General features: G+C 42.2%; 3 protein-coding genes and 1 long non-coding RNA gene across 13 annotated transcripts in view; 2 read left to right on the plus strand and 2 right to left on the minus strand.

Moving 5' to 3' along the window:
- The window catches only part of sff (BRSK family serine/threonine-protein kinase sugar-free frosting), a 40,892-nt gene extending 24,979 nt beyond the window's left edge, over window positions 1–15,913 (plus strand). For 2 of the 6 annotated variants that reach the window (XM_033482588.2, XM_033482586.2), the window contains exons 10-13: window positions 566–718; window positions 809–983; window positions 1,960–2,189; window positions 3,335–15,913. In XM_033482588.2, the coding sequence (XP_033338479.2) occupies window positions 566–718; window positions 809–983; window positions 1,960–2,189; window positions 3,335–3,559 (783 nt within the window). In that variant the 3' untranslated portion in view covers window positions 3,560–15,913. The remainder of the gene's footprint in view (window positions 1–565; window positions 719–808; window positions 984–1,959; window positions 2,190–3,334) is intronic. The other 4 variants (XR_013033515.1, XR_004492066.2, XM_033482589.2 and 1 more) reach the window with 4 other exon arrangements.
- Window positions 15,731–16,153, minus strand: LOC143259532 (uncharacterized). The gene is made up of 2 exons (XR_013033516.1): window positions 16,029–16,153; window positions 15,731–15,951 (listed from the first exon to the last, which is right to left on the minus strand). It is a non-coding gene; the product is annotated as an uncharacterized LOC143259532 (long non-coding RNA).
- Window positions 16,154–16,434: 281 nt separating this feature from the next.
- On the plus strand, window positions 16,435–19,187 carry LOC117227567 (uncharacterized). 2 transcript variants are annotated; one of them, XM_076522489.1, is made up of 3 exons: window positions 16,435–16,679; window positions 16,957–17,953; window positions 18,019–19,187. In XM_076522489.1, exons 2-3 carry the CDS (start codon window positions 16,960–16,962, stop codon window positions 18,522–18,524), a joined length of 1,500 nt encoding a protein of 499 aa, XP_076378604.1. In that variant the 5' UTR covers window positions 16,435–16,679; window positions 16,957–16,959; the 3' UTR covers window positions 18,525–19,187. The 2 variants fall into 2 exon arrangements, with proteins under 2 accessions (XP_076378604.1, XP_076378605.1); XM_076522490.1 differs by lacking the exon at window positions 16,435–16,679 and adding an exon at window positions 16,755–16,774.
- On the minus strand, window positions 19,172–25,964 carry LOC117227493 (protein lin-54 homolog). 4 transcript variants are annotated; one of them, XM_033482773.2, is made up of 12 exons: window positions 25,663–25,964; window positions 24,000–24,396; window positions 23,607–23,915; window positions 23,267–23,494; window positions 22,933–23,151; window positions 22,746–22,862; window positions 22,532–22,669; window positions 22,208–22,447; window positions 21,860–22,065; window positions 21,315–21,558; window positions 21,049–21,242; window positions 19,172–20,987 (listed from the first exon to the last, which is right to left on the minus strand). In XM_033482773.2, exons 2-12 carry the CDS (start codon window positions 24,384–24,386, stop codon window positions 20,804–20,806), a joined length of 2,466 nt encoding a protein of 821 aa, XP_033338664.2. In that variant the 5' UTR covers window positions 24,387–24,396; window positions 25,663–25,964; the 3' UTR covers window positions 19,172–20,803. The 4 variants fall into 4 exon arrangements, with proteins under 4 accessions (XP_033338664.2, XP_033338663.2, XP_033338665.2 ...); XM_033482772.2 differs by lacking the exon at window positions 25,663–25,964 and adding an exon at window positions 25,525–25,613; XM_033482774.2 differs by lacking the exon at window positions 25,663–25,964 and adding an exon at window positions 25,289–25,463.
- Window positions 25,965–26,856: the final 892 nt, after the last annotated feature.

Raw genomic sequence — 26,856 nt, forward strand, 5'->3', positions numbered from 1 at the left:
TCGAAGTTCGATGCGTCGATGCGTTCGATCCGATTCTTATATATTAACCCTTTGCACTCGAGACTATTTTAACGCGAGAACGAAGACGTTTGTTTCTAGCTACAGTATTTCCATTTGGTACGATTGTTTTTATTTGATACATGTGAAATAGAATTTAAATAAACATAGTATTAAGTTATACTATAAGTTATATAATTTACTTATAGTATAACTTACTATAGAGTATAACACAAAAGAATTGCTACACTATTCCCAAAAGAATTTCCACGTTATTAAAATTTTGATAGATTGTCAAATAATAGAAGTAGTAACTTACAGTATAAGTTATATAATTTACTTATACTTTGACAATCTATCCAAATTTTAATAACGTGGAAATACTTTTGGGAATAATGTAGCAATTTTTAACATCGCCTCCTAATCGAGACGAAACCAATAGCTCGCAAAGCGATTTATTTTCGAATCAGAGACCCCGGACGCTAACGAAGCCAACGAAACGAAATTACAATGTTTCACGAATCCGCGAAGCATTCGAAAAGCAAGCGCCCGTTTCCGGTGTTCGCAGGTGCACCTCACCCCGGACTCGTCGCCGGAGCTGACGAAGAAGTCGTGGTTCGGTAGCTTGATGACCACGGAGAAGGACGAGACGTTCACGGTTCTCGTCAAGGGGAAAGTGTTGGCCAGCGTGAAAGCCGACTTGATTCACGCTTTTTTATCGGTGAGTGGACGGAGGGTGGCGCGAAAGCGGCCGCGACGAGAGAGAGAGGGAGAAATCGAGAAAGAAAAACCGGGAGATCGGCTGTTCCAGATATCGGAGCTGTCCCACAGCGTTAGTTCGCCGATGTCGTTCCGAGTCGAGTACAAGAGAGGAGGCACGGCGCCGGCGATGTTCCAGAGACAAGTCCGCTTTCAAGTCGACATCAGTGCCATATCGAAGCAACAGAACGAGCCGCTGTTCGCCATTACCTTCACTCTTCTCAGCGGTGAGTCTCGAAGCCCGCTCGATCTTCGATATCCTCTTTCTTTTCTTTGTCTCATTTCCTGCCGGTTTTACCGGCGATTAAAAACAATTCCACCTCTGGTCGTGCTACCAAGCCATGGAAATCTGACGAATCGTTGATACAGTAATGTCTCTCTAATCGACGCCCAGGTTGTCCCCAGTAATGTCTCCCTTACCGAGGAGATGTCTCCCTTGCTGTCTCCCAATCTGAGCGTCAAGATTATGTGAAGGTTAAATTTAAGGTTGAATAATAATTTAACCTTGACATAACCTTGATATAACCCTTACTGTCTCCCAATCTGAGCGTCAATTAGGGAGACATTGAAGATCCACGAAAAATGGGCAAAGAGCAGATACGATTATTCGAGCCTCGCAGCTCGTTTCTACAGCTGTTCGTGACTATAAAAAATGAGCCACGAGAATCGAATCAATCGTATCGCCTCTTCCCAAATTGTCCATTTGTCGTGGACAATCCGAGCGTCGGTAAGGGGGACATTACTGTGGTCCGTAAATCGAATCGAATTGTTTTCGGGCGAAAGAAGTCGTGGGATCTGTTTTCCTCGCCGCGGAATGCGACCGCGACGAAGGACGGGGGGTCCTCGTGTTCGAACGGGGGGCCGAAGGGGGGCCGGATCGCGAGGTGGTGGCCGGCGCCTGGCACTTGGCAGCCGGCCAAGCGCAACTAGATCGATGTTACCTTGGCGGAAGCGGAGGCTCGCGTCTTGTCCGCATGCACGCGCCGCGTGTTGTATAATTTCGGGCGTGTTTCGCTTTCGCTCCGAGCGGATTTACGGCGCGCGGCCGCTCGCCGACAGGCTTAACGAGCGAATATTTCATCCGGCGTCGCGTCGCGTCGCGTCCGCCTCGGCCGGCATCTGCGAGGCGAGGGAACGCGCCGGCACACCGGCCTCGAACCAATTACACGGGCGACTCTCGGTTCTCTTCTTCTGCTGTTCCAGGTAACATCCGCCGGTTCAGGAGAGTCTGCGAGCACATCCAGTCGCAGGTCTGCTCGAGGAACGTCGGCATCAGCTTAGGGGGCCAGAGCAGAGCCGCGCCGCCGAGTCCAAGGGCCTCGAGGAAGTTCGCCACCGAGATGAGCGAGAGCTCCAGCTGCGGCAGCGACACCAGCGAGCGGCTCTTCCTCAGCCCGCATCCAGCTACCAGACAGGTAGTCTGTTTTAACAAGGTAGCGCATCATCTCCTTCCTCGTAGATCTCATTGCCGACCGTGATCTTCGCGGATGCTGCGTACGGAAAGGTGACGGAATCACTCTCTCTCTCTTTCTCTCTCTCTCTCTCTCTCTTTCTCTCTCTCTCGTTTCATCGTTGTCCCGCGACTCTCTGATCACCTCGCTCCATCATCTTCTCCATCCGCGCACGCATACACGCGGCAAACACGCTCCCTTCATACGTAAAACGCACAGGTAGAAAGCACCCGGATACGCTTCGCGCAACGGCTTTTAGTCATAGAAAGCTCGCGACACGCCGGAAACTATCGTTCAACATGCTCGAATCTAGTCACGATCTAGTCGGCTTCGCGTGGATCGACGAACAGCGACGCAAGGACCTCAAGGGAACGTACTTCCGGAGGATGCGGTCCTCTCGGGGAAAAAACGTCGATTATTTTCTCGCGCGAATTTCTAGATGCAACCGATGAATTCGCGGTGGTTCGTACGCGACGCGCTCTACTCGGCTGCTCTACTATTCTTGGATTCTGTGCGGATTTTATGCGTTTACGGGGGAAACGATTCGATTCGCGACACTGGAGAGATCGAAAGAATTTGAAAACGTTGCTACGTGATTCTATGGTCTACAAACTGGTCCGGACGATGCTCCGAACACATTCGCGGGAACCACGGTCGCCTAAGTATAGGAAATTCTCCGTAATCGACGCTCAGATTGCGCACAAAAGTGGAGAATCTGGGAGGAGAAGATACGATTATATTATGCTCGGTGAAACAATCGTATCACCTCTTCCCAAATTGCCCATTTCTGTGCACAATCCGAGCGTCAATTGGAGAGACGTTACGGATTCGTAACTCTCGAATCCGCTCGGACTCGAACGCTCGTTTCTACGCTGATCGAGCGCTGATCTCGCGACCGAACTTCTCGACTCGAATTTGACCTTTACAAAATCGCTATAAAATCGAGCACGAAACGTGCTCGCGCGCTTGTCTCGTCGCGACGATCGGAACCGATCGATTCCGTTTGAAACAAAAAAAAAGAAAAAGGTGTCGAGATACGGTTCGCGTTTCCGCGGCCGGTTCCGTACGTTCCCGACGGACAGAGGGATGTCGGTTCGAGGCTTGACCCGGTGCTCGGTGATTTGCAGATCGACTCGGACCTCGAGTCGGAGACGTCGGTGTTCGACGTGAAGTCGCCGACCCGTGAGAACGGCCGGCGTAGCTCGACGTCGACGAACAACAACAACCCGCTGCCGGGCGACTCGACGCCGACGCCGGGCAGCCCGACGAAGGCGGTCCGCAGCAACTCGGAGAGCCAGAACACGCCTGAGAAGAAGTGCGTGACCACGATGAGCGGAAACAACATAGCGTGATACTATCAGAACTTTCGTTTCGAGTTTCGATCCAGCCTGAAGAACCTGTGGGACAGCGCCCAGAGGTTCTGGTGAATTTCTCGACCCCGCTCTGCTCCCATCCCCGCCTCTGCCACGCCGGAAACGATGCTAAAAACCCTCTGGTCGGCAGCCAGCCGAGCCAACGACGGCGTCGTCGTCGTCGTCGACGACACCCTTTCGAGGGAGAGAGGCTCGACCGAAGACGCTAACGCGACTCGAACCGGCGATGGAATACGAGAGAAGCGACAAGAACGCAAGCAAGACTGAGAAAATCAAAGAGAAAGAGAGATAGAGAGAGAAAGAGAGAGAGAAAGAGAGAGGTTCGAGATCCGCCATGGCCGAGCAATCGTTCGGTTCACCGCACAAGATGTTCGAATTCGACGGAGAAGCAACGGCGCGGCGGGAGGAGAATCAAGCGTCGCGAGATTCGCGGATTCGTCTCGCTTGCTCGCTACTCGCTGCTCGCTGCTCGCTTCTCGCCTCTCGCGTCCCGTCCGCCAGCGATCGAAGCTCGATCATCCCGCGTCTCCACGCAATAGTGAAGTGCAATAGTGACGTTGTATATCGGTGTACATCGGATCGTGTCGTTGTAAGAGTGTTTTACCTTGGTACGTATTATTAACCCTGTTGTGTATCAACGCGATTAGCCAATTTCGTTCCCGTAGCAAGTATTAAATCGACCGGGGGAAACCACGGAGACGTTGAATGAAAATTGCGCTCGCGTGTGTCCCGGTCCCGGGGCGGGCACGAGACCGCCCCGAGCCCGTTCGTCGACCGACAGAGATTAAGCGCCGGCGGAACGACGCCCCGCGCGCGCGTTCTCGTCGAACCGTCGTCGCGTTTTCGATAAAATCTATATTCATTTCGTCGACCTCTCCGGATTCACGGTTTCCCGCGGCTCGACGAGTCCCGCTTCTCGACGGGCCGGTTCTCCGCTTCACGGAGATCGATCGCGATCGCGATTCATCGCGGACGATTCTCTGCGCGTTTAGTTTCGTTTAGCCCGGACGCGTCTCGGACCTGGGCATAATTATTTGAAATCGTACGTTTCGGACTGTTAGTCGAAAAGGTGGAGACGATACCGATCCATTTGAGACAGCAATTGAGATAGCAATTACAGTAATGTCTCCCTTATCGACGCTCGGATTGTGCACAAAAAGTGGACAATTTGGGAAGAGGAGATACGATTGTTCGAGCCCTGCAGCTCGTTCTTATAGTTGTTGACAATTCGTAACTATAAAAGCGAACCGCGAGGCTCGGACAATCGTATCTCCTCTTCCAAAATCGTCCATTTTTCGTGGACAATCCGAGCGTCAATTGGAGAGACATTACTGTATTCGCGCCGGCGAATAGACGCCGTGGCGACCAGGGAATCGCGTCGATCGTCGAGCAGCCGGACACACGCGTGCCGCATGCCTTAGAATTAATTTAGACGCGCGAGCACACGCCGAACTCCGATTCCCAGCCTTAGAACTCGACGCGAACCGACGCGGCGCGTCGTCGCCGAGCATTCCGAGGCGATTACGGGTCTCGAATCGCGGGGCCAGCATCCCGGTGAGAACGGCGAGAACGGAGAGCCCGGGGCAAAGTATCGGCGACCAATTGATTAAAGTTTCTTCAGCGACGCTATTTTTACACCCTGCCACGCCGCGGCGGCTGGCGCATCAAACTTTCTACAGTCTCCGGCTCTCCGGCTCGGAGAACCGGCGCGCAGCTTTTCCAACGATACCGGCTCGCTCTCCGTTCTCGCCCTCGCGACACCCGGCTCCGCTTCGCCTTCGAGACCTTCGGGTCACAGAGAGACCTTCGGGTCACCGACTCGATCGCGAACGCTCGCGGCAACCGTCCCGCGGTCGGCCTCGCGAAACCACCCCCGTCGTAGATTAGGATGTTCGATACACGCTGGCCTCGAGAGACCATATACCGCGGCGGTTTGAATATTTCATTCGACCGTCGGGCTAACGATGCAACGGTGCAGTTCGGTCTACTTCTTTCGATCAAACGCGTCGGGAACGCTGAATTCGAACGAGGAGATTCGCGAGAAACGAACGTCGGCGAAACGATCGAGGGACGAAGACGTGTCCTGATCGCGACGCGGTTGCGAACGAAAGCGAATCGAATCAGCTCGACTCATCGATCGAATTCGATTTAGTCTGAATTCGATTTAGTTTTAATAACAAGAACGGCGAACGACTTGAACGCGTTCGCGACGTTTCAAAGGTCGGCGATGTTCACCGTTGGACCGCGCGCGCTTCTCTCGCGGCGTCCCCTCGTGCTTTCCAACGAGGCTCGTGACTGAAGTTTCAATCGTGCCTTAAAGTAGATGATTTTTGTTGCGCGTCGAAGTAATGAATTTAACCGAGAATCGTTTCGCCCCGATCAACGAAGATGCAACGAGGTAGAAAGCTGTGCAATAAGCATTGAAACTTCAGACACAAAACGATTCCGGGAACTGTAGAACGTGATACGGAGAGGGGTGGTTCCGCGGGCAGGGCGACGGCGGGGGGTGCGGCGACAACGTCTCGGCCGAATCCGCGAGTCGAGGGACCGTCGGGAGAGATGATTAATCGAATTTTTCCCTGTTAGCGAGGAATCGCGAAACGAGATACGTTCGCGATCGCGACGTTGAATCTTCGAACGGCCGCTTCGGACGAACGACGACTCCGCGAACGAACGAACGAACGAACGAACGACTACGACGAAACTACTGAAAGGAAAATAGAACTGCTTTGCGAATGATTTTCCAGCCGAGGGCGAGCGACTTTAACGGAGCAAGGAGAATGACGAACGAGAAAGAGATGAAAATTCACTCGCGGCGCAACGATCGCGTCGAGAGATTTATTTTTTGCACGCACGAGGATAAACATTTCAAAAGACTAATATATATATATATGAATATAAATGCGAATATAGATATATATATTAAATATATATATATATAAATAAATAATAAATATCCCGAAAGAAAAGATCAACACAGATATATATATACATCGGCGCGTACGTACACGTATAAGTAGGTAGGTTTCAGCGACGAGCGACGCGTTGCGGCGCGTACGGCTTCTTGTCTGCTTCTTGCGCGAAAACTAACATAACACAGGGATAGGAAAGAGCGAAGGGGATGAACGGAGGGTTAATAGGGGGAGGGAGGGATGGGGGGGTGAAGAAGAGACAGCTCGAGCGGTGAAAAGGGGATGGAAAATCTGGCCGTTGGCGGAGAACGATAGGATCTAGGCGTTTCTAGCCGTAGCGTAGAGAAGTTTAAGGGTAACGATATAGTACGCGGAGAGTATAGTTATCATCGTGCTACACGCGTTCTTCTCGCAGCAGACAGACCCACCCGAACAGACATATCGCGGCAATTGTCCCCGGCTTCTTAGTGGAACGACGAATCGCAGGCGCGAATCGTAACCGCATCGTAACCGCTAGCGAACTACCCAGCTAGCACCGTTTTCTAACCGAAGGCTCTCGTTCTAAGACCCTAAACCCGACACTAACCACTAAAGTCGAGGTCCCGTCGATTCCGCGAGAACGCCCGTGATTCCGCTCGCGGAGAGCGGAGCCGTCCGGCGCGACACGCGAGACGACTCTAGCACGTAAAAAACTCCGTAACAGTAGCAGCCGTAGTTGTTCGTATCGTTTTCGTTCGGATACGTTCCCATTCGTCGCCCCGGCGGTTCTCGAATCGGGCCGACGAACATCGTGGAAATCGCGGGAAACCGCGGTTCCTTCTCGCTCGGCGAAACCGAGCAACCGAGCGCCGGAACGCGCTGTCCGCGCGATCGGATCGCGGCGAACGCGGAGACGTTTTTTGGGAACAGCGAGGCGACGAGCGAGCTTCCCGCGATTCGGACAGGGGGTCTCGCGATTCACAGCAATAATCTACGTAGATCTGCGGAGTGCATCGTTTGCAATCGCGCTGGCAGAGTTCGCGCGTTCCTCGGGGAGACAGCGCGCGGTGGCGAAGAAGTTCTCGGCGTCTCGGTTCGCTCGATGTCGGGGATGAGGAAGCCCCCGAGCTGGCTTACAGGGTAACTTGAGACTGCGTTCTCTTCGCCGACGGTTCGGCGAAGGAAAAGATTGGTCGGCCGACGCAGGCCTACGCGCTTCGTTCGACGGGAACTGCCGGAAAATCCGAACAGTCGCGCGCGAGCGACGCGCGATCGGCCCGATCGAATCGCGATTTTCGGCCGCTTCCGCGCGAGAGGGTGCGAGGGCCCTCGACGAGGTTCCTCTAAAATTCGTCCCGGAGCGTCGTCGTGTAACAGCCGCTCGTACAGCCGCGTTTTCCGGCAGTTCTCGTCGAACGTAGCACAGCGACAGTCGCGAGCGGAGGCGCGGTTCCTCGCGAACGAACCGAGCGAGTCGGTTAACTATTTTAGTTAACTGTGATTCGGTTAACTATAATAGTCGGTTAACTATTTTTCGACCCGTTCGTCGCTTCGAAGACGGACGAGGGGAAAGGCGCGGGAAGGGGGAAGAAGCGGCCGTCGGCCGATATTCGGAAAGTTACTCGACTTCGTGTCGCGTTATTTGTACGAAAGCATTCCGTTAAGAAGCTTGCAGCTAGAGAATAAGGTGGAGGTGAAGCGGCACGAGACGTGGTCGCGCATAGAGCTCGTAGGTAAAATAGGGTTAATGCGACAGGGACGAGCAAGAGGCGGAGGTATCGTTTGTTTGTTAATCGCTTAGATTTTAAACCGGTATCGGATAATAGTCGGCGGAGAGATCCGAGCGCGGTCGCGATCGCCGGCGTGCGAGACGCGAGAGAAAAGGGTGAAGGGGGGAGAGCTGAATAGAGATACAGAGGGGGGAAGAAGAAAAAAGGACGGAAATTTGTTGGATAGTCGAGACGAATCTTTGGTACCGTACGCGACGCATGCAAGAGACACGCGCGCGGGGGAAACACATAACTACACGTACACACGCGCGCACAGGCAGAGACAGACAGACAGAAACACACAGAGAGACACGCGCCAAGCAACGCCACACTACCTTATAAAATTCAGATTAGACGTAAGCTTGCGGTTATCTATTTACTAAAATCGCGGATTAATAATAAAACTAACTCGTACGACGTAAGGTAGCAGGACTCGATCGCGAAGGGGAGAAGGGGGAGCTGTGGGAGACGGGGTGCGACGAGAAGAAGGAGGAGGTGGAGGAGGAGGAGGAAGGGAAGAAGGGATCGTGGAAGACGGTGGAGGGACGAGGACGCGAGGGAAACAAATTACCGGCCATACTAAGCTAGGATTTTATATCGTGCGAATTTATTGGACGAGGCAGAGAGATATACTTAGAGTACTTCGCGGCGAATACTCGAGTGAATGGCGAACGGTGTGCCCGACGTGTACCTATATCGGATACCTCGGGACGCACACCGGTTCCTCTTCTGTCTCCTGTTTTTCCGTTCGAATTCTCGCGCGCATACACGGCTAAGCTCTACGGACGATCAACAATACTCGCTAATCCCTCACGTGTCTCCGATTTATTTTTCGACTCGCTTTTGCGTGATCCGCGCGAGTCCCTGGTCGCGGCGTTCGACGCGATGCTCTCCGGAGATGTTCAAGGAGTTCATCGTGAACTCCACGACGATGTTTATGGAGTCGCGAAAGCGATGCGGGGGCAAAGGAGCGGGAGAAAGCGCGACCAGAGACCGCGCGCGTGTGCTTTCCCGGTGAACGGAGACGAGCTTGCGAGCGGAAGCTGCAACGGTGTCCCCTTGACCGGGCATAGAAACCGTAGGACTATACAGATTCCCGACACCGTATCCTTAAGGCATTAAGCTAGGCAGATAGAGGAGATTTTTATACAATTTATAAGGCGATTTGCAATCGATTTATTTATCGCACGTTTACTTGTTGACGTTTTGTTACATAGGCACAGGCACAGGCACAGGCACAAGCACAGATACCCGAGAGCGTGCACAGCGGCGGAGCCTCGCTCGAGGAATCCAATTAGCGGAATTAAAACGTTGCGCAACGCATTCGAATGCCGTTATCGTTTTTTCGACGATCGATCGGCTCGACGAGAAGCAACGATCGGTAAAGACCCCGCGATCCGCGGCGCATCGCATCCAATCGAGAGCGTCGCGGACAACAGAGATCGATCGATCCGATAGAAATTCGCCGAAAAAAAACATAGGCGACCCTGTCCCTTGAACCGCGCTCGCGCGGTGATATCTCCCTTCGACGGCAATCGCTGAAACGGTTGCCGACAACCAAAGTGAAACACGATCGCGGATCGAGAGTGGTTTTTAGATGATCGCGATCAAATTCGAACGCGGAAAGCCTGGAACTGCGATCGATTTCACAACCGATCGAAACGATCGCCGTTTCGATCTTTCAACTGTTACCGATGTCCTTTCGGGGATGATTCGCGACCGACGTCGTTTCAACTCGACGAAGTCCAAGCGACGCTTTTCCGTCGCACGGACGACGCGACCGCGGCTCCGAAAATGCAGCCGAGCCGTGCGGCGATAATACAGCAATGTCTCCCTAATTGACGCTCGGATTGTCCACGAAAGTGGACAATTTGGGAAGAGGAGCCTCGCGACTCGTCTTTATAGTTACCGATCGTCAACGATTAGTAAAAACATGGCGCGAAGCCGGAACAATCGTGTCTCCTGCTCCCAAATTGTCCATATTTCTGCACGATCCAAGCTGTCTCAGTTAGGGAGACGTTACTGTACCAGGCCCGAGTCATAAACAACTTTCGCTTCTTTCTCACACATTTATTTTGTCTTTTGTCTTATGCAATCGTCTTTCATATCCGATGAAAGCAAAGTCTCCTTCGCGACTAGTAGCGAGCAGATGCGAACGATAGATTCTACCTAGCCGCATCGGAAGTTATTTACGACTCGACCTAATATCTCCATTACCCGCGGAAGCCTTATGAACGACCCTCGGGAGGAAAGCTCTTCTCCTGTCGCGAGGAGACGTCTGTCGCTCGAGCTGCATCATCGGTGCATCCCGTATACCCCAACGCACGACTCTCTCGACTCTCTGTTCCGAGAGCCATAAGTCATCTCGCGTCTTCCATTCGACTCGAAAGAACGATCTCGCCGGTTTCCAACGTCCCGGCGAAAGAAATTTACAATTGTGGTGGAACCAGAGTTCTCGAGCGTTCGTCTCGTTCGGGCTATTTTGGGTTTTGTCCAGCTGGAACGCGCTGGTCGGAGCATCGCGTCGTGCGGTGGTCGAGTGTGGTCGGTCGAGGTTCCAAGGGATATCGATCGTTATCGTGTGCTTCTGACGCATTTCGAGAGTCCCTCTGTGCGGGCGCGGTCGCGTCCCGCCCGGAGGATCGCGGTCAGGAACAAAGAGAACGCGAGAGACTCGAAGGTTGCCCGCGTGTCTTGACCGTGTCTCGGTCATTCCATTCCATTCCATTCCATTCCATTCCATTCCGTTCCATTCCGTTCCGTGCAAGAAGCGACGCTCGCTTTGACGCCCGCGACCCGCCAACCACACCTGAACCGTGCTAATTACCGCGTTGGTTAACGTTGTTTCCGCACTTGCAGCGCGTTGGCCAGCCCAGAGTCTCTCTCTCTCTCTCTCTCTCACTCTCTCTCTTCCTCTCTCCGGCAACCTCCGAAGCTCGGCGACCGCTCCAATTAACTGGTCGCCCAAAGCGACGCAAATGGAACGCCCCGTTACCGCAAAGATCACCCTCGATATCACCCTTGAAATTTACTTATCGGCTCGCTTCGCTGAAGCAGAGGCAACCGGTTCCGTCACCGATCCAACGCGACGCTTCGTTTCGCCACGAAACTGGAACAACGTCTCTCGGATCGCCGGTCTCCTTTTGTTTCCTGACGGACTTATCGATCACGACGACGCTCGGTCCGCTTTGTCCACACATTCGGCTGTCCCGCGTTTATTTGCTCCGTTTATTTGGCCGCCGATCGACCGACACAACCCGCACACCGCAGAACCTCGCCGATCCGTAGAATCGGGCAATGCGACCGAAGATCCCGCAGGACTCGCGTGTTCCAGATTTTCGATCGCGTTCTGGCTTTCTGGCTAGAGCTTATCGCGAGGGACGACGCGTCGCCGAGCTTCGACCCGTTCCGCGTTGCCTGTTCCGCCCCTCGCGCTTCGTCTCGGCTAAATGTTCGCCGAACGTTCCGACGCGGAAACGTTCCGGCTCCGGCAAACTATCGATACTCGTAGGCGCTTTCCGAACTGCTTCAACGATCCCGTGACAGACGCGCAAACAGATGTTCGTATATCCCGTGGGAGATTCGCTTGGATAATCGAACCCCGTACACGAGGGATCCGCGAGTCGCGTCTCGCGCGAGCGAGCTTCGATTCCCGCGCGCATCGATTAGGTGTGTTTCGTGTGAAGTATTTCACCGCGAGCACCGTCCAACGATTATTCGGCACGCCGCGGATAGGAAAGTTCGAAAGCACGCGGCTTCCGGGTTCGAGTCGCTTGGAAAATATTCGAAGGGAATTTTCAAAAAAAAAAAGGAATATTCTTCGCGGAGAAAACGGAGCCTCGCGACGCGTCCCGAGCTGATCCTCGAGGATCTCGTCGAGTCCGGATCGATGACCGTGGATCCACGGATTGAGAAACGGTTCGCGGGCTTTTCGAACGGGTTCAGATCGGCGAGGGGGTGGAGGAGAGGGGGAGCGTGGGACCGAACGTTGTTTCGTACACGAGTGTGACGTTGTTGAATCTTTTCAAGTTTTCCAACCGTTTTTTATAGTTGCGCACAGCGATGCGCGAGCCGCTTCGAACCACGATCGCGGATTGAAATTATTCGAAAAAGTTTTGCGGAGGGAAAGGAGAAGAACGACCGTCGCGTGTCGTAGCGCGATCGCGCGAACAATCGTCGGCAACGACGGTCCCGGTCGCGCACGCGTCGGTATTTCCGTGTGAAACAGTTCATATCAAAGATACATAATCAGTATGCCAGTATCGACGCTTTGCGGTCCTTCAGCTTCGGTGCCGCGACGCCATTGTTCGGCTACGTTGGGTGCAAATTTTCGAACGGAATCGAACGGTCAACGCGTCGACCGGTTAGAGATTCATTTTTAATTGCGATACATTCGAACGGACCGAACGTTGCTTAGGACTTTTACCGGAATTCATTGATTCGAGTAAATGTTAACCGTTCGGTCGCGATTTCGTTTCGTTGAACGGCTTCGATATCGCGGGAATTCTCGCGCCAATGTTCCGCGCTTATAACGGTGTTGAACGTCGGTTATTCTTTTCGCGAATGTTTAACACTAAACCTACCAAACAGTAATTCTAACTGGCGTGTACTGCTTCACAAAAGCGAGGAGATCGAATTTATTTAGAATTTGTAAAGTTTTTATTGTAAAACTTGCTCCAATGATATAACTTATTCGAGCGTTTTCCACGAAACTTTGCAGAATTGCAAAATAAGAAAGCGGTAGGTTTAGTGTTAATTATCGATCAAATATGTCGCCGCAACGTTCTAGATAGCGCTACGCTAAAAAAGAGCAATCGCAACCGACCGTTGAAAACTGTCGAAGAGTACCGCGCTTTTCGCGAATGTTTAACACTAAACCTACCAAACAGTAATTCTAACTGGCGTGTACTGCTTCACAAAAATGAAAAGACCGAATTTATTTAGAATTTGTAAAGTTTTTATTGTAAAACTTGCTCCAATGATATAACTTATTCGAGCGTTTTCCACGAAACTTTGCAGAATTGCAAAATAAGAAAGCGGTGGGTTTAGTGTTAATTATCGATCAAATATGTCGCCGCAACGTTTTAGATAGCGCTACGCTAAAAAAAGAGCAATCGCAACCGACCGTTGAAAGCTGTCCAAGAGAAAATTTTGGGAAACCGAATCGGTAGTCGCGTTCGGAACGCCGCCTAAACTCTGATACGATCGCGCTGATAAGTATGCAACGCGATTGCGGTCGAGATGGATCGCAAAGTGTTCGAGGATCCCGGGCGTACAGCGATTCGATTCACCAGTTGCGCGTCGTATGTACCGAGTATTTAGTAACGTCCATGACAACTGACAATAACGGCTGTGAGTCCGATAACGTTTTTGTCCCGAAAAAAAAAAAGTAATTCTTGTTGTAACTTGTCAGACTTGTCCGCGAGTGGAGTCTCTTACGCGATATATCGTCCCAACCTAACCCCTCTGTAAGAAACAAAACAAAAAAGAAAAAAGGCGGGAAGAACTTCTCGACCGATTCGATCTTCGTCGAGCATACGAATTATAAGTGGATGGGGGTGTGGTGAGAAATCGTGTCGAACGACAGACAACATTCGTCTCGTACGAAATTACACCGTGCATTATATACAACGCCGATCAACTACGATAACGAATATCGAACACGCTTCGGACCGATTGTTGCAAACCGTTTCGCTATAAAGTACTCGCCTGTGCAAACCTTAGTTCGATTCGAGAATTGCTTCTGGCTGAAACCGATGCGCCGTGACACGGTGACACGCGCCGGGCGCGTCGCGATTCTACGCGTTTCGCGACAATTACGATTCAATTGGATTTGCTCGAAATTTCTTGATCAGGTGTACGCTCGATCTCGGTGTGTTCGCGTCGCATTGTTTATCATAGAGAAAAATTGAAACCGATAATGTCGTCGAATACGGGACCCGAGACACCGCGGGTTCCGTTCGAGGACACCGGACAGGTTAAAGATTGAGTCACGAAACGTCGTAGTTGCCGGTTATTAGAGAGAATATTTCGACGCGTTAATTAATCGATCCGGCAACGACGGATTTATAATCGGGAACCGTTGTCACCGATCGGTTTCCGCCAGGATCAGAGAAAGACGAAGCGATTTCGCCGGTCGATGTTACCGGTGCATGCATACTACACAACAATGACTTATGTACTTACCGCGTGCAGCCGATCACGACGAAGTTATTGGAATACTTGCCGCTTAATTTGCAAATGAAGATCACAAACCGGTGCGAAAATAGTTACGTCGATTTGGGTGTCGCTAACGTTTCACTCGCGAGAAAAAACAAAGGACATCCGCGGGAGCGCGCGAACCACGGACACTGATCGTCGAACGACTACGTGAAACACTACTCGAGTCATCGCGCGACACTAACCGCTCTCGAGTGGTCGATGAAACGATAGCGTTTATTCTACGTATGTACTTCCTGCACGGTATTTCCTATAAAAGAGAAAAAAAAAGAAAAGAAGACGTGTAATCACACTCGATCGACGTAGCTGTAAATTAGACGAATCCTATCGCTCCGCTTTTTCAAACAAACGAGCGTTCGATCGTGAAGTTGACGGTACCGGAAGTGCCGGGCTAGTTCTAACCCGAGGTCTACAAAAATGGAAAAAAAAAGAAAGGAAGAGATTGCAATTTCAAATAATATTTTTCGTTCGTATTTCAAGCACCAAATAAAATTGATCGCGAATTTTCAGGCGATCGATTCTTCGCTTAGCTAAATTTAATCGATTAAGGATAATCCTAATAATAGTAAAAAATAACGATAACTATAAAACGACGACGCGGACGACGATGGTGATTAACGACGTTGTGTTTACCGCATACAAGATAACACAGAATATAATAGAAAGTAAAACGTGTAAAGAATAGAAACATAAGAATAAGATAAACGTATAAGTACAATACATGCGATAAATAAAAAAGACGAGGAGCGTCATCTGGCGGCCGGAGCCGCGCAACTTCACGATCAATTCGTTCATTTGTATTTGAGAATTTCGGCGGGATTGGCCGTTCGCACTAAATTCGATGCACTTGCGATGAACTATTTTTTTACGAAAGAATAAGACGAAGAAAAGATCCTGCCCTAAAACTCCCTGATTCCGCGTAGCGATAAAGTTAGCCTCCTTTCATTTTAAGCGTAAATCATTTCGATTTCTGGTTACCACGGCAACGGTGTACGCGTATTGTGATTCGAGTCTCGAGGACCCACGAACGAAATCAAGCGATCTTCATTTCCGGAGACTTCGAATGAGATTTTGTTTTAGACGAAAATGAACAAGGAACAGTCGTTACGTCGACAAACATACAACAATTGACACTGGTCGCAATTGTTTCGTTCAATTACGTATTACATTACCGAGTAATTTCAGTGATTCAAATTACTATTTGTATAGGTTACTTGAAGCGAGCTACAAATACAGTGTACAGTTATTGTACTAACGATTACTACTGGTACTTGTCACGCAATGACTATGAATTATTCTGTATTATTATAAAATATATCGTTAGTTTTCAAGGCAAACGAATAAACACGAGAACAGTGGGGAGAGAAAAATTGTAACATATTTGTTGATGGCCAATATCAAATATGTATAAAAGTAATAATAATGCAACATTACTAATAAACAAATATTACTAACTTCCTTGTCAATTTAATCTCGAAACTGCGCATCGAACCTATATGTAGCACCGATTGTCATAATTAGTAGAGTTTACGATATTACAAGTACAGTGTGTGGTATTATTGAGTTTACCAATTTTATTATGTCTTCTATTGTGTCGTTAATTGTTGCCACTTAGTTTATTGCTTCATCCTCTAATTTGATAATAATTAATATTATTCGGCGATCCTGTATTGCGCAAATGAAAACGAAAGTGGTGCCTCTTGTGGAGGAAAAATGAAGCTTCGAACGAGGTCCGTACAGCGCCAATTAGTCCGGTGGCAAAACGCTGAAACTGCTAGCCAAAACAGAACTTTCAGATTTTGCCGCAAGTGGCGCCACTGTTTGGCTAGTAGTTTGAGCGTTTCGCCACCTACTAATTGGCGCTGTACGGACCCTGAACGGAGTTTCGAGATTTCACCGCAAGGAGCGCCGCTGGTGACAAATAATGCTGTTTTTAATTTTTCAAAGAGCTTCGAGATTTGTGGAGGTGAATTTATATTCGATCAAAGATATATTAGAGAAAATTGTAATGTATTTTGTGTCGAGGATAATAACGAATTAATAGCTGCTAATTAAGAATTAAATATTCTTTGTCTTCACAGTAAATCATGTTCAATAAATCAGTAGGTATCAGTAGTTCGAACTAGGGAGCACTGCGGTACTACTCTATTACAGACTTCACTGTTTATAGTTTATGTTATCACGTGTAAAGAAGTAAGGTTACTTCGCGTGCATTAAATAGTAAGTATTTATTACCATTTTCAATAAACCTGTATTTTTAAGTATTCGTATAAATCTTACGACTACCTGAAGTCCTATTCTAGTTTCAATAAATAGTAAGTTTAATTTTATAGGACTTTTTAAAAGGTTAAACGAAAATATTTGTTTGGACGTAATGCAATAACTTTTATGCTAAGATGAAATACTTATACATAATTCATGTTAATGTACCGGTTAAATAATAATTATATATTTATTTTTTTAATAAAAAGTACAAAATTCTGTTCGTCTTTTTTAGAACATGACTCGATATGCAAGAAGTACAGGATCAAAAGCATCGAATGAAAGAACTCCTAATGAAGCCACACCATGGCACATATTGAAACAGCAACTAAATGAGAAATTATCTAAACTAGGTCATACAAAAAAGCCTAAATCAGCAAAAGAGCTGTTGCAAGACAAAGATTTATTTTATTTTGATGTGGGCAATGTTAATAATGATTGGGCAAAATTTGAAGAAAAAACAGTAAAAAGTAAATATCCAGTAACAAAAAAGAGTAACAAATTGAAGGAAACGTCTTTGGACAAAGCTGTTAATTCTAATGAAAATAAAAAGGATGGAGATAAAGGTAATTTTAAAAAAAAGTTATCTAAGAAAAGAAATATTGACGAAATTAATACTTCGACAATAGACGTAAAAATTAAAAAACGCAAAAAAGATTTATTGCCCAAGTTAAATAATAACGTGGAAGAGGAAGATTTTGCTGACAAAAATAACATAAAACAGAATAAAATAATTGAAAAACGCTCTAAATTGAATAAGAAAAAGAAACAGAATAAGCAGAATGATCACAAGTTTTTAGAAACGTCACTGAACTCTAGCAATATTTCACAAACTAATAATACTGAAGGAAATATATCAAATGCTGAGTCTAATTCAAGTGTAACAGAGGGGAAAAAAGGTATGTTATTTAAACATAGTATGAAACAACAGAGGAAAGCTAACGTGCATCCTAGAAATAATAATAGAAAAATGAATAAAAATAATGAAAACAGTTACAAATTTGGTGGACAAAAAACTGATTGGAAAAAGTTTGAAAATAATAAAAAGAATAATAGAAAACCTCCAAAAATTCGAGATGATAAGGAACACAAACGACGAAAAGAAGCTATTGGTTCAACAAAATTAACGATTAATGGTATAGAAATAGAACTTGCGCAATATGATGGTTTTCCAGTTAAAAAAGAAGATGCAGACAGATTACGTGAATTAAAACAAAAAATGATTATGAAAGGTAATTATACTTATATATATATTCAAATTATTGTTATTAATATTGTATTTTATGCATGTTTCAAGGTATTCCCAGAGATGAAGTAAATATTGCAATAAAATTGGAAAGAAGGAGAGCTGAGAAAGCATTAGCAAGAATCAGAAAATGCGTTTGTTTCCATTGTCGCAAAGGAGGACACAATTTATCTGATTGTCCTGAACTTGGATCTGAGCAAGCAAGTACTGGCATTTGTTACAAATGTGGGTCAACAGAACATACATATTTTGAATGCAAAGTGGCTAAACGAACAGAATTCAGATATGCAACATGTTTCATTTGCCGAGAACAAGGACATATTTCTAAACAATGTCCTGATAATCCTAAAGGTATTTACCCTCAGGGTGGAAGTTGCAACTTGTGTGGTGATGTAACACATTTAAAAAAGGATTGTCCAGACTTAATTAAAGAGAAGGAAGAAACTACAATTACATTAAATACAATCGCAGATAATAACATAGAAAATTTAGAAGGAAGTACAAAAAGAGTCCAAACAGTGGAGAATAAAAAACCTAAGAAAGTAGTAAAATTTTAGACTTATATAACGCGTGAAATGTGTCCGATACGTATGAACTGCTTGTTTACAATGTAAACACAAGATTTATTGAAAGGTACATGTATTTAACATGTATATACACATACATTTCCTTCATTAGTACATTTTAATGTTACTAAACCACCATCTCCAAAAATCTGATATCAAACGAGAATTTTATTGTTTATTTACATTTAGCGTAGCTTTATAAATCACTTACAACTTTTTTATATATTAATTGTGAAATTCTAGTACAGGAATAAATTATTTATTTAACTTTGTGATATCAGATTTTTTTTCTATGTACAGAAGACAAATTACAAAGCTATGTTTAGAAACAGTATGAATATTATCTGTACATAGCAGCAGTTTCTTATACATATAAATCGGTAGCTTTTGCAAAATCGTTTAGGAGTCACATAAACTTTATATTTTTCTTGACTAACTTGCCATTCGAATGGCATGCAATAAGCAATTAATATTTCTCCATTGAAAGAATTTTCCTTTTGTATATACGAATTTTAATACAGTACTGCAGAATTACAAATTCTTTCATAATTTTTATCATGTTATTATGTTACGAATTTGTATATACATATATGTAATCTGTACAATTTGTTTACTTAAAATAAACTTTGAAGTACGAATTCTAAGAATATATAACATATATTTATATTTGTACCTCTATATTACATTTGTCTTTATGCTACCTTATTCATAATAGATAAACTCTCTATCCTTTATATTAAATTTCCTACATATAAGTTATAATTTCATCACCCCTAACGGCAGACAAATAGTGTCACTACTGCAGTGATAATTAATTCAGTGCACAATAAAAAAGTATTTATGTCTCTGTACCTATATATTACGAAACAGATATATTTAACAATTATATTGTTGATCTTCTCATTCCCACTGCAATGCCATTCACGTGTATCTTATTAAGAATTGCGTGTGTACAAATATGCATGAAACATTATACAATGAAATTCAGAATAATTCAAACTTTAATGCCGCTCATTCCATCATGAACTAACAAATTAAATTTCCTTGGAATTAGAATCCTTGTGATATTATATATCATAACAAAAATAATAAGGAAACATGTGAAATATGTATAGAAAATCTGAAATTTTCATTTCAAATATCTTTTGTTTTCAAATCGTTATCACATGTTAAATAAATTATAAGTGCAAAGATTTCCCAATTTTTATTTAAAAAAAAATTTACCATCATAAATTCCAAATGAAAAATAAAATTTTAAAGAATACTACACAAAAAATCATAAAAATGCAAGTCATCTACAAATAGTTTCCACAATTTTTGTTCTTATAAACATCGTGAACTTTTTTATATCATCATTTCTCAATTTACTATTTTGATATATTCTTGACTATATATATATAATCACTTTTACTTATGAAATGTAAATAATAAAATGTTTAGTTAAATAAGAAAATAATTAATTTAAGATTAAAGATTCAAAAATTGAAAACAGAAGAAATTAAAAATAGAAAACAATTTGTTGCAAACACAATAATATCTTCTTTCGTATTAATTTGAAATAAAAAAAATTAAGCGTTTACGATATTTAATAATATTACAGATTCATAATTTTCATTATAACGAAATTATTACATTTTGAGAATAACAGAAATAGGTAACTGAAAAATCAAGTACATGCAATACATGGCAAAATAAAAATTTATCTTTGTCGTATGATTTAACAGATGTGTCAAACTATGCTGTTTTACTACGTATGAATGCTTCAAAAATATATGACAAAGGTATAAAAATTTTCTGCATCGCTTTACATTATACACACATTACAAATTTGACTGCCACATTACATTCAACCATGTCATTTCAAATTCCTTCTTTTTTATTAGTCAAACTATTGATTAATATGTAAGCATCTAGAATTTCTATGTCAGATTTTTACTGATACAAAATTAATAAGCTCCGTAAACTGCATTTAATCATAGGTTACATTATAAGAAATAGTATTTGTAATCATTATATATATGTAAATATAAATAGTTCTCTTCAAATTTAATTTAGCAAAGACAATAACCGGTTGAATGTATTATGAACTACTATTTTTACCATTATCTTTGGTATGTAACATTTTAGTGTTTTTAACAATACGTTTGTAAGTTTTATATCAAATTATTAAATTAAGAAGTACCAATAACCAATGTGTCTAAATTTCTTAATTCGGAGTATGTTTCAATCATTTGTAAATTCTTGTTCTTAAATCTTTCACGATATACCTGCTAGGTAGCTTCAGCTTTGTGAGCTGATTCAATGATTTCTTTTAAACATCGACCAAATTCTTCAATTATTAATCTTTGAGATGTTTCATCATCAAACATGTTACGTTCCGCTTCTTCGGCTTGAGCCATTAAACATTGACACGTTATTTCAACTACTTTGTCAGTCAAGAAATTGAATGGTTGTCTGCAAAAGAAATTTATAAACATATACAATTCAAAATAATTTAATACTATTAACTCTATACCTTGCTCCTGTATTAGACATAGCTGGTGGTCTGAAAGCCATTTCAGATAATAGTTTCGCTTTATTTAATGTTAGTTGTGTTGTTCTAACTTCAGCTGCTTCTGCAAGATCCTTCAAAGATTTTTTTTCTAAATTTGGTTCCTCCACATTGCGGCATCCTATACATTTGCAGTTAGCAGAACATGGAATTTTAGCCTAAAAATGTTGTATATATTGTAGTTTAGAAAACTAATAAAAATTCTCATGCATATCAATAGATGTGTATACCTCGTAACATTCACAATAATTTTTTAAACATCCACTACGTTTACAGTTACAACCCTTATTATGTCTACGAATGTCATCACCGGTCTCACGACCTTTTCCAATTTTTGGACGAAAAGCATTTGGATTACGCTCCAAACAAGACTTGATAGCACGTTGCCTTTCCTCTTCATTCCCAAGATTATTGGAACAATTATTGCAGTTGCACATATGACAAAACTCTCCATTTGCAAAGCAATCACAATATCTATCATAAAATATATTCATAATTCATAAATTCAAATCAACAATTCAAGCATAAAAAATGTACTCATTGACGTAATAATTAATTCTTAATTGACATCAAAAACTAATCTATCAATTAAACATGTTTTTAGTTTTATTCCAGGTTAATACTTTTCAATTCATATAACAAGAAAGCAAAGAGTTGATGTTCAATTTTTGACAGATGAATTATATTATAATAATAGTAGATACACATATGTAATGATAGACATTTCAAAATAAAAAATCAGCAGTAATGATTAAACACTCGATTGTAAACTTACAGTTTAAGACATTGTGATTTAGTACAATTACATGGTTTCCTTGGCCTAATTCCATTAGGTTCGACACTTGTATAGGATCTCTGAGATGTTTTACTTTCTATGACAGACCCTACAGATAAATTTCCTGTTGAAGTTTGTAAGCTTTGTGCATTACCCAGTAAACTCGGTGTAGCTTGTTGAGACTTCAATTTTACTTCATCTGACGTCTGTTAAAAATTAATAACTCTATTTAAAAAATTTAGGAAATTATAATATATGTACATCTCTACTAACTTTGATAAATAAAGTTATAATTTGTTCTGATTCAAAATTTCTTGTTCTCTTAATTATGTATAAAATATACTGAACCTGTTGCTGAATATATTGAGCTGGTAGAACTACAATATTTCCCACGTTTGAATTGGTAGAAAGAACAGCTTGCCCAGATGCTAATTGACTTAAAGCCGATGCTGGAATAGCTACCGTATTTTTTGATTGATTACCTACTGTAGCAGTTGCAGGAATTAATAACCTTTGACCACTGCTTGTTAATGTAGCCTTAGGTGCGACTGTTCGTAATGACTGATTACTAGTATTTAATGGAACTACCTATATTAATATATTAGAAACGGTTTTATATTACGAATAACGAAATTTTCTGATAATCATATTTTAATTAGAAATTGGACAGACCTTAACAATCTGTTGCTGACCTCCAATTTTCTGACTAACGCCAACAGTTTGCAAAGTCGTTTGCGACTTCGCTTTACCTACGGTAACAACGTTCGTAGTCCCTGATGACGGAGTACTAACTAATCTTACATATTGCACCTGCAAAAAATTGTTAATACGTTATTCATATTAAATTATAATAGGAATAAATGAAGTGTAATAAAAAGTTGCATACTTGTCTTCCAGGCATTTGTATTTGATGTACTTGATTAGATCCAGTTACAATGTTTTGATTAGCTGGTATCCTAATAACTTGTCCACTTCCAAGCACAGTTCCAGGTTTCAAAGAGCTCTATGAAATATTGTACGTTTAATAGTACATGGTAAAAGTAGTATCAATAGTAACAGATAAATCAACTAACCTGCCGTATAATCACTTTCTGAGGACTTTGCTGCACTGACGATTTATTACTAGTAGAAAATGTAGATTGCTGACTTGAAATAGTCGACGTTTTAACTTGTGAACTCAAAGTTGGAGCAGGTAATATTTTTGTTGGAGATTTTATTGTACTGGTTGGAACTATAGTCATTTTTGAGGGCTGAGCACTCGATGATTGCACTAACTTATTTACAATTATTCCCTTCAAAATATACAAATATGCACTTATTATTTTGAATAAATTGTTATCTTTTAGTTCGTGTATAACATAATTATTACAATCTTTAATTATGAACGTAATAAATTTGTATACTCACTTGTTTCTGTGGTGATGAGGGTAAAATGTGTTGAACTTTATTTGTAGAAAGTAATCCCATTTGTTGTGCTTGTGCCAATGTTATAGTTTTTGTTGGACTTGTGACATCTTGATTGGAAACACTATTATTTAAAAATTTTATTGCCTGTTGGTTTTCACTTTGTGAACTAGTTATAAGGACTTGCCCTGATTGTGTTTGATTTCCAGCTAGTATCATTTTTGTATATACCTAAAATAAAATAAGTAATATGTAGTATGTATATGAAATTTCAATATAAATTATATTTCAGCATTTAATACTTCAAGATACAATAAAGATATTGTATTAATGGCAATTTTACATTTCGATTTTGTGGGGTATTTTGTGCAGTTCGTTTAACAGCAGACTGCACTGTCTGAACATTTCCTAATGTGATGTTTCCTGAATGACTAGTTGCCATTACCGGTTTACTGGACTGTGCTGATCGTAATTGAACTATATTGCCATCAGCAGATTTTGCTATAAGTGTCTGTGCTAATGACTGCAATTGACCAGCTGATGCTGACGACGGGTGAGAAATTTTCAGAATCTGGCTAGTACCTTGACCACCAGCTGGAGAAACTATCATAATGGATTGACTTTGTGTTGCTGAGCCAACATTTGATTTTACCTATCACAGAATTAAAAAGAAAAATTAAAATAAGCAACAGTAATGTTAATTTTACTTATATTTTATTAATATATCATATTATACCTGTACAGTAGATGCAGGAAGCCTCTGTAATGTTGGTTTTGTTTGGAACACAATATTTTGATTAATCTGATTTGCTGTTGTATAAATAATATGTTCTTCTTGAGCTTGTTCAGAAACTTCAGTCATTTCCACATCAGGTACAATTGTTTCAGTCTCAATATTGCGTTCAATTATTATGTGTTCCTCATCCGTTGTCATAACTTCCTCAGCATTCATACATTCTAATTCGGCTTGAATATTTGCAAATGCCTCAAAGTCATTAGTTGAATATTGTTCATTGTTGTGTGATAGGCTTAATGCACTTAAATCTCCATCACCAAGGGTACGTGAGTCAAGAGCTAGTGGTTCAACCAAAGCTCTAGCATTTTGTCCTTTATTTACAGACATGATTATAGTCCTAAACAAAATATATATTATAAAACCTTACAAACATATACTATTATCAATTGTAAAAAATAGTTATAATAACATTAATTTATTATGACTATGACTATGGCTTTGACATATTGTCTATGATTATATAAAATTAAATTATTCATGTATTATAATCTAAAAAATTTTGCTTCGATCATCTCTATGTTTTACTATTTTTTTCTTTAAAAAATCTTTTGTCCTTATGAAATAATTACCAGTGAAATAAGTATTTATTTTGTGTGCAACATACATCCAATTATTAGAATGCCTCTTTAAAGCAACATTACTTTTAAAAATATTTGAGTTTAAATAAAATTTAGAAATCAATTACATAACTAAGCACGAATCTGACACACGATACATAAACTTATAAGCGTGTTACTCCACTCTATTATAAAATATTAAATTATTAACTTGAAGCTAATCTAACATCATTTAATATTTTAATGGCACATGTATTCTATATGTCTATACTATGCTCTAAATGAGTTCATCTATCAAGTTTCTCAGATGACCAAATCTTGCATTATAAACATGTACTTCATACATATACAGGTTAGAAATTTAACTGCCGTAAATTGTCTTTGCATACAGCTTGAAACATTAAAATATCATATATAAAAATAAAGTAATGCATGTCAATACCAAAATGTTAAACAATTCATGAAATGACGTGAAAACGAAATAAATCAGTGAGAATTTAAAAATTCAAAAATTCAAATCTTTAAGAAGGAAAAATTCATTCTTGAAGTACAAGGAGCAACAAGGTTATTTAAGCGTGCATCCAACAATACAAAGATTGAGTAAAATTCGAACTTTTGAAAATTAGAACAACAAAATTTGAATAATGACGAAAAATTCGAAGGATAGTCTACTTAGGAACATTAGCGCCATTTATTACTCGAACGCGCCATTTTCCATGAACTGAACTTCTGTCTGCATTTTAAAGTTTTTAATCAAATCATATCGTTTCGACAATGAAGCACAACGAAAAAGGGATCACTAAACTTGTCAATAAATAATATAAAATAAACTTCGCACCAAGTTCCGTTCTATAATCACACAAAATTGAACTTAACCTATAACTTATCAGTTCATATCAGGTACGTACAGTGCTGGGTGGGGGCGTGCCACGAAGCTTATTTTAAATAAAATATAATTTTTTGAAAAATTGTTAATACGCATTTTATTAATTTAAATTACATCCAAACTGTCTTGCAGATAATATAATGAGATTTCTAACTCTTACCTGGGTGTTCCCTTGATAGCTCCAATTTGTTCAAAATCACGCGCCCACCATTGCTGTCCCACAGTGCACTACGCACCGCTGTGTACAAACAGACCCAAAGGTCGTTTGGTATTAAAATCTCGAGCGGACGTATGAATGATAGACTCTTTAATTCTTACAAAATCAACTACTTTTAGTATACAATTCGTCAAACGTCGGATTTATTGATCAAATGTTACGCCAAGATGGAACAATATTTTCGCGCACTTTGCAAATTTCGATTTCGCCATTTTCGCTCTTCCGCGGCTCAAACACGTCAGCCCTATAGCGCCCTCTTTGGCCAATAAAAAGGCAAGTGTTCCAAAAACTTGAAGATTTTGAATACAACGTATCGGCCAAAAATTTATCCGTGTGAAGCTGGCTTACCATATGAACCAATATTAATGAAACATAACTCAAAAAATTGCTCATTAATTGCCCATAATTTCTCACTAATTAGTTTTAATTGCTCACTTATCCTTTTCGAGAAATGTCCAAAAAACTTTTTGAGACGCCTAGTGACTTTTATGAGAGGCTGGAGATTTTTAATGACACGAAATTTCTTAAATAATGCACAAAACGTGCTGTATGAGCTACGAAAGAATTGTTCTTTTCATCTAACCATAAATAGACAAGTGCTATCTATATATGTGCAAGCTAAGATATAAAAAGAGAAACTTTAATACTAAATAAAATAACGTTAGAAACATAAAATATTCCTTCGTACAGATATAGTAATTGGTAAGGTAGTCTGGAAAATTCAAATATGATTTGAATGATTGATTTGATTTTGCGATGAATAACATTACGATGAGGTAAAATAAAAATATTTACAACAGTTAATAGTGTAAATTAGGTTCGTTAACATTTTGAACTTAAAAGGAGTAACTTTTCTACATATAATAGTCATTTTTACAACTTGTAAAATAATAGCATTCACTACGTGTATAGGTTTAATCAAAGTATTATACACATGCACTTCGTCAACAACAAATTTCAAGGTTTTTAGATAAAGTGCTGTTTTTATTTTATCTAAAAAAGTTAATGCTTAAATGTTAATTCTATGATATTATAATCTTATTTATCTATGTAAACGAATGTGACTTATACAAATTGTATGTAATATTTAAATTTGTTTATATGTACATCTGTTTAAATAAGACTCAATTAATTTTA

This window comes from Megalopta genalis, chromosome 5 (genome assembly GCF_051020955.1).
Source record: "Megalopta genalis isolate 19385.01 chromosome 5, iyMegGena1_principal, whole genome shotgun sequence".
Lineage (NCBI taxonomy): Eukaryota > Metazoa > Arthropoda > Insecta > Hymenoptera > Halictidae > Megalopta > Megalopta genalis.

What these genes read in the sequence shown, in the direction of transcription:
- LOC117227493 (XM_033482772.2), bottom strand. Translation starts at nt 25,598, where the DNA reads ATGCGTATTAACAATTTTTCAAAAAATTATATTTTATTTAAAATAAGC. An exon ending in CTCAATATATTCAGCAACAG is followed by an intron (nt 22,066 to 22,207) that starts GTTCAGTATATT and finishes AATTTTTAACAG; the next exon opens with ACGTCAGATGAAGTAAAATT. An exon ending in ATGTCTAATACAGGAGCAAG is followed by an intron (nt 20,988 to 21,048) that starts GTATAGAGTTAA and finishes TTTCTTTTGCAG; the next exon opens with ACAACCATTCAATTTCTTGA.
- LOC117227567 (XM_076522489.1), top strand. Translation starts at nt 16,960, where the DNA reads ATGACTCGATATGCAAGAAGTACAGGATCAAAAGCATCGAATGAAAGA. An exon ending in ACAAAAAATGATTATGAAAG is followed by an intron (nt 17,954 to 18,018) that starts GTAATTATACTT and finishes GCATGTTTCAAG; the next exon opens with GTATTCCCAGAGATGAAGTA.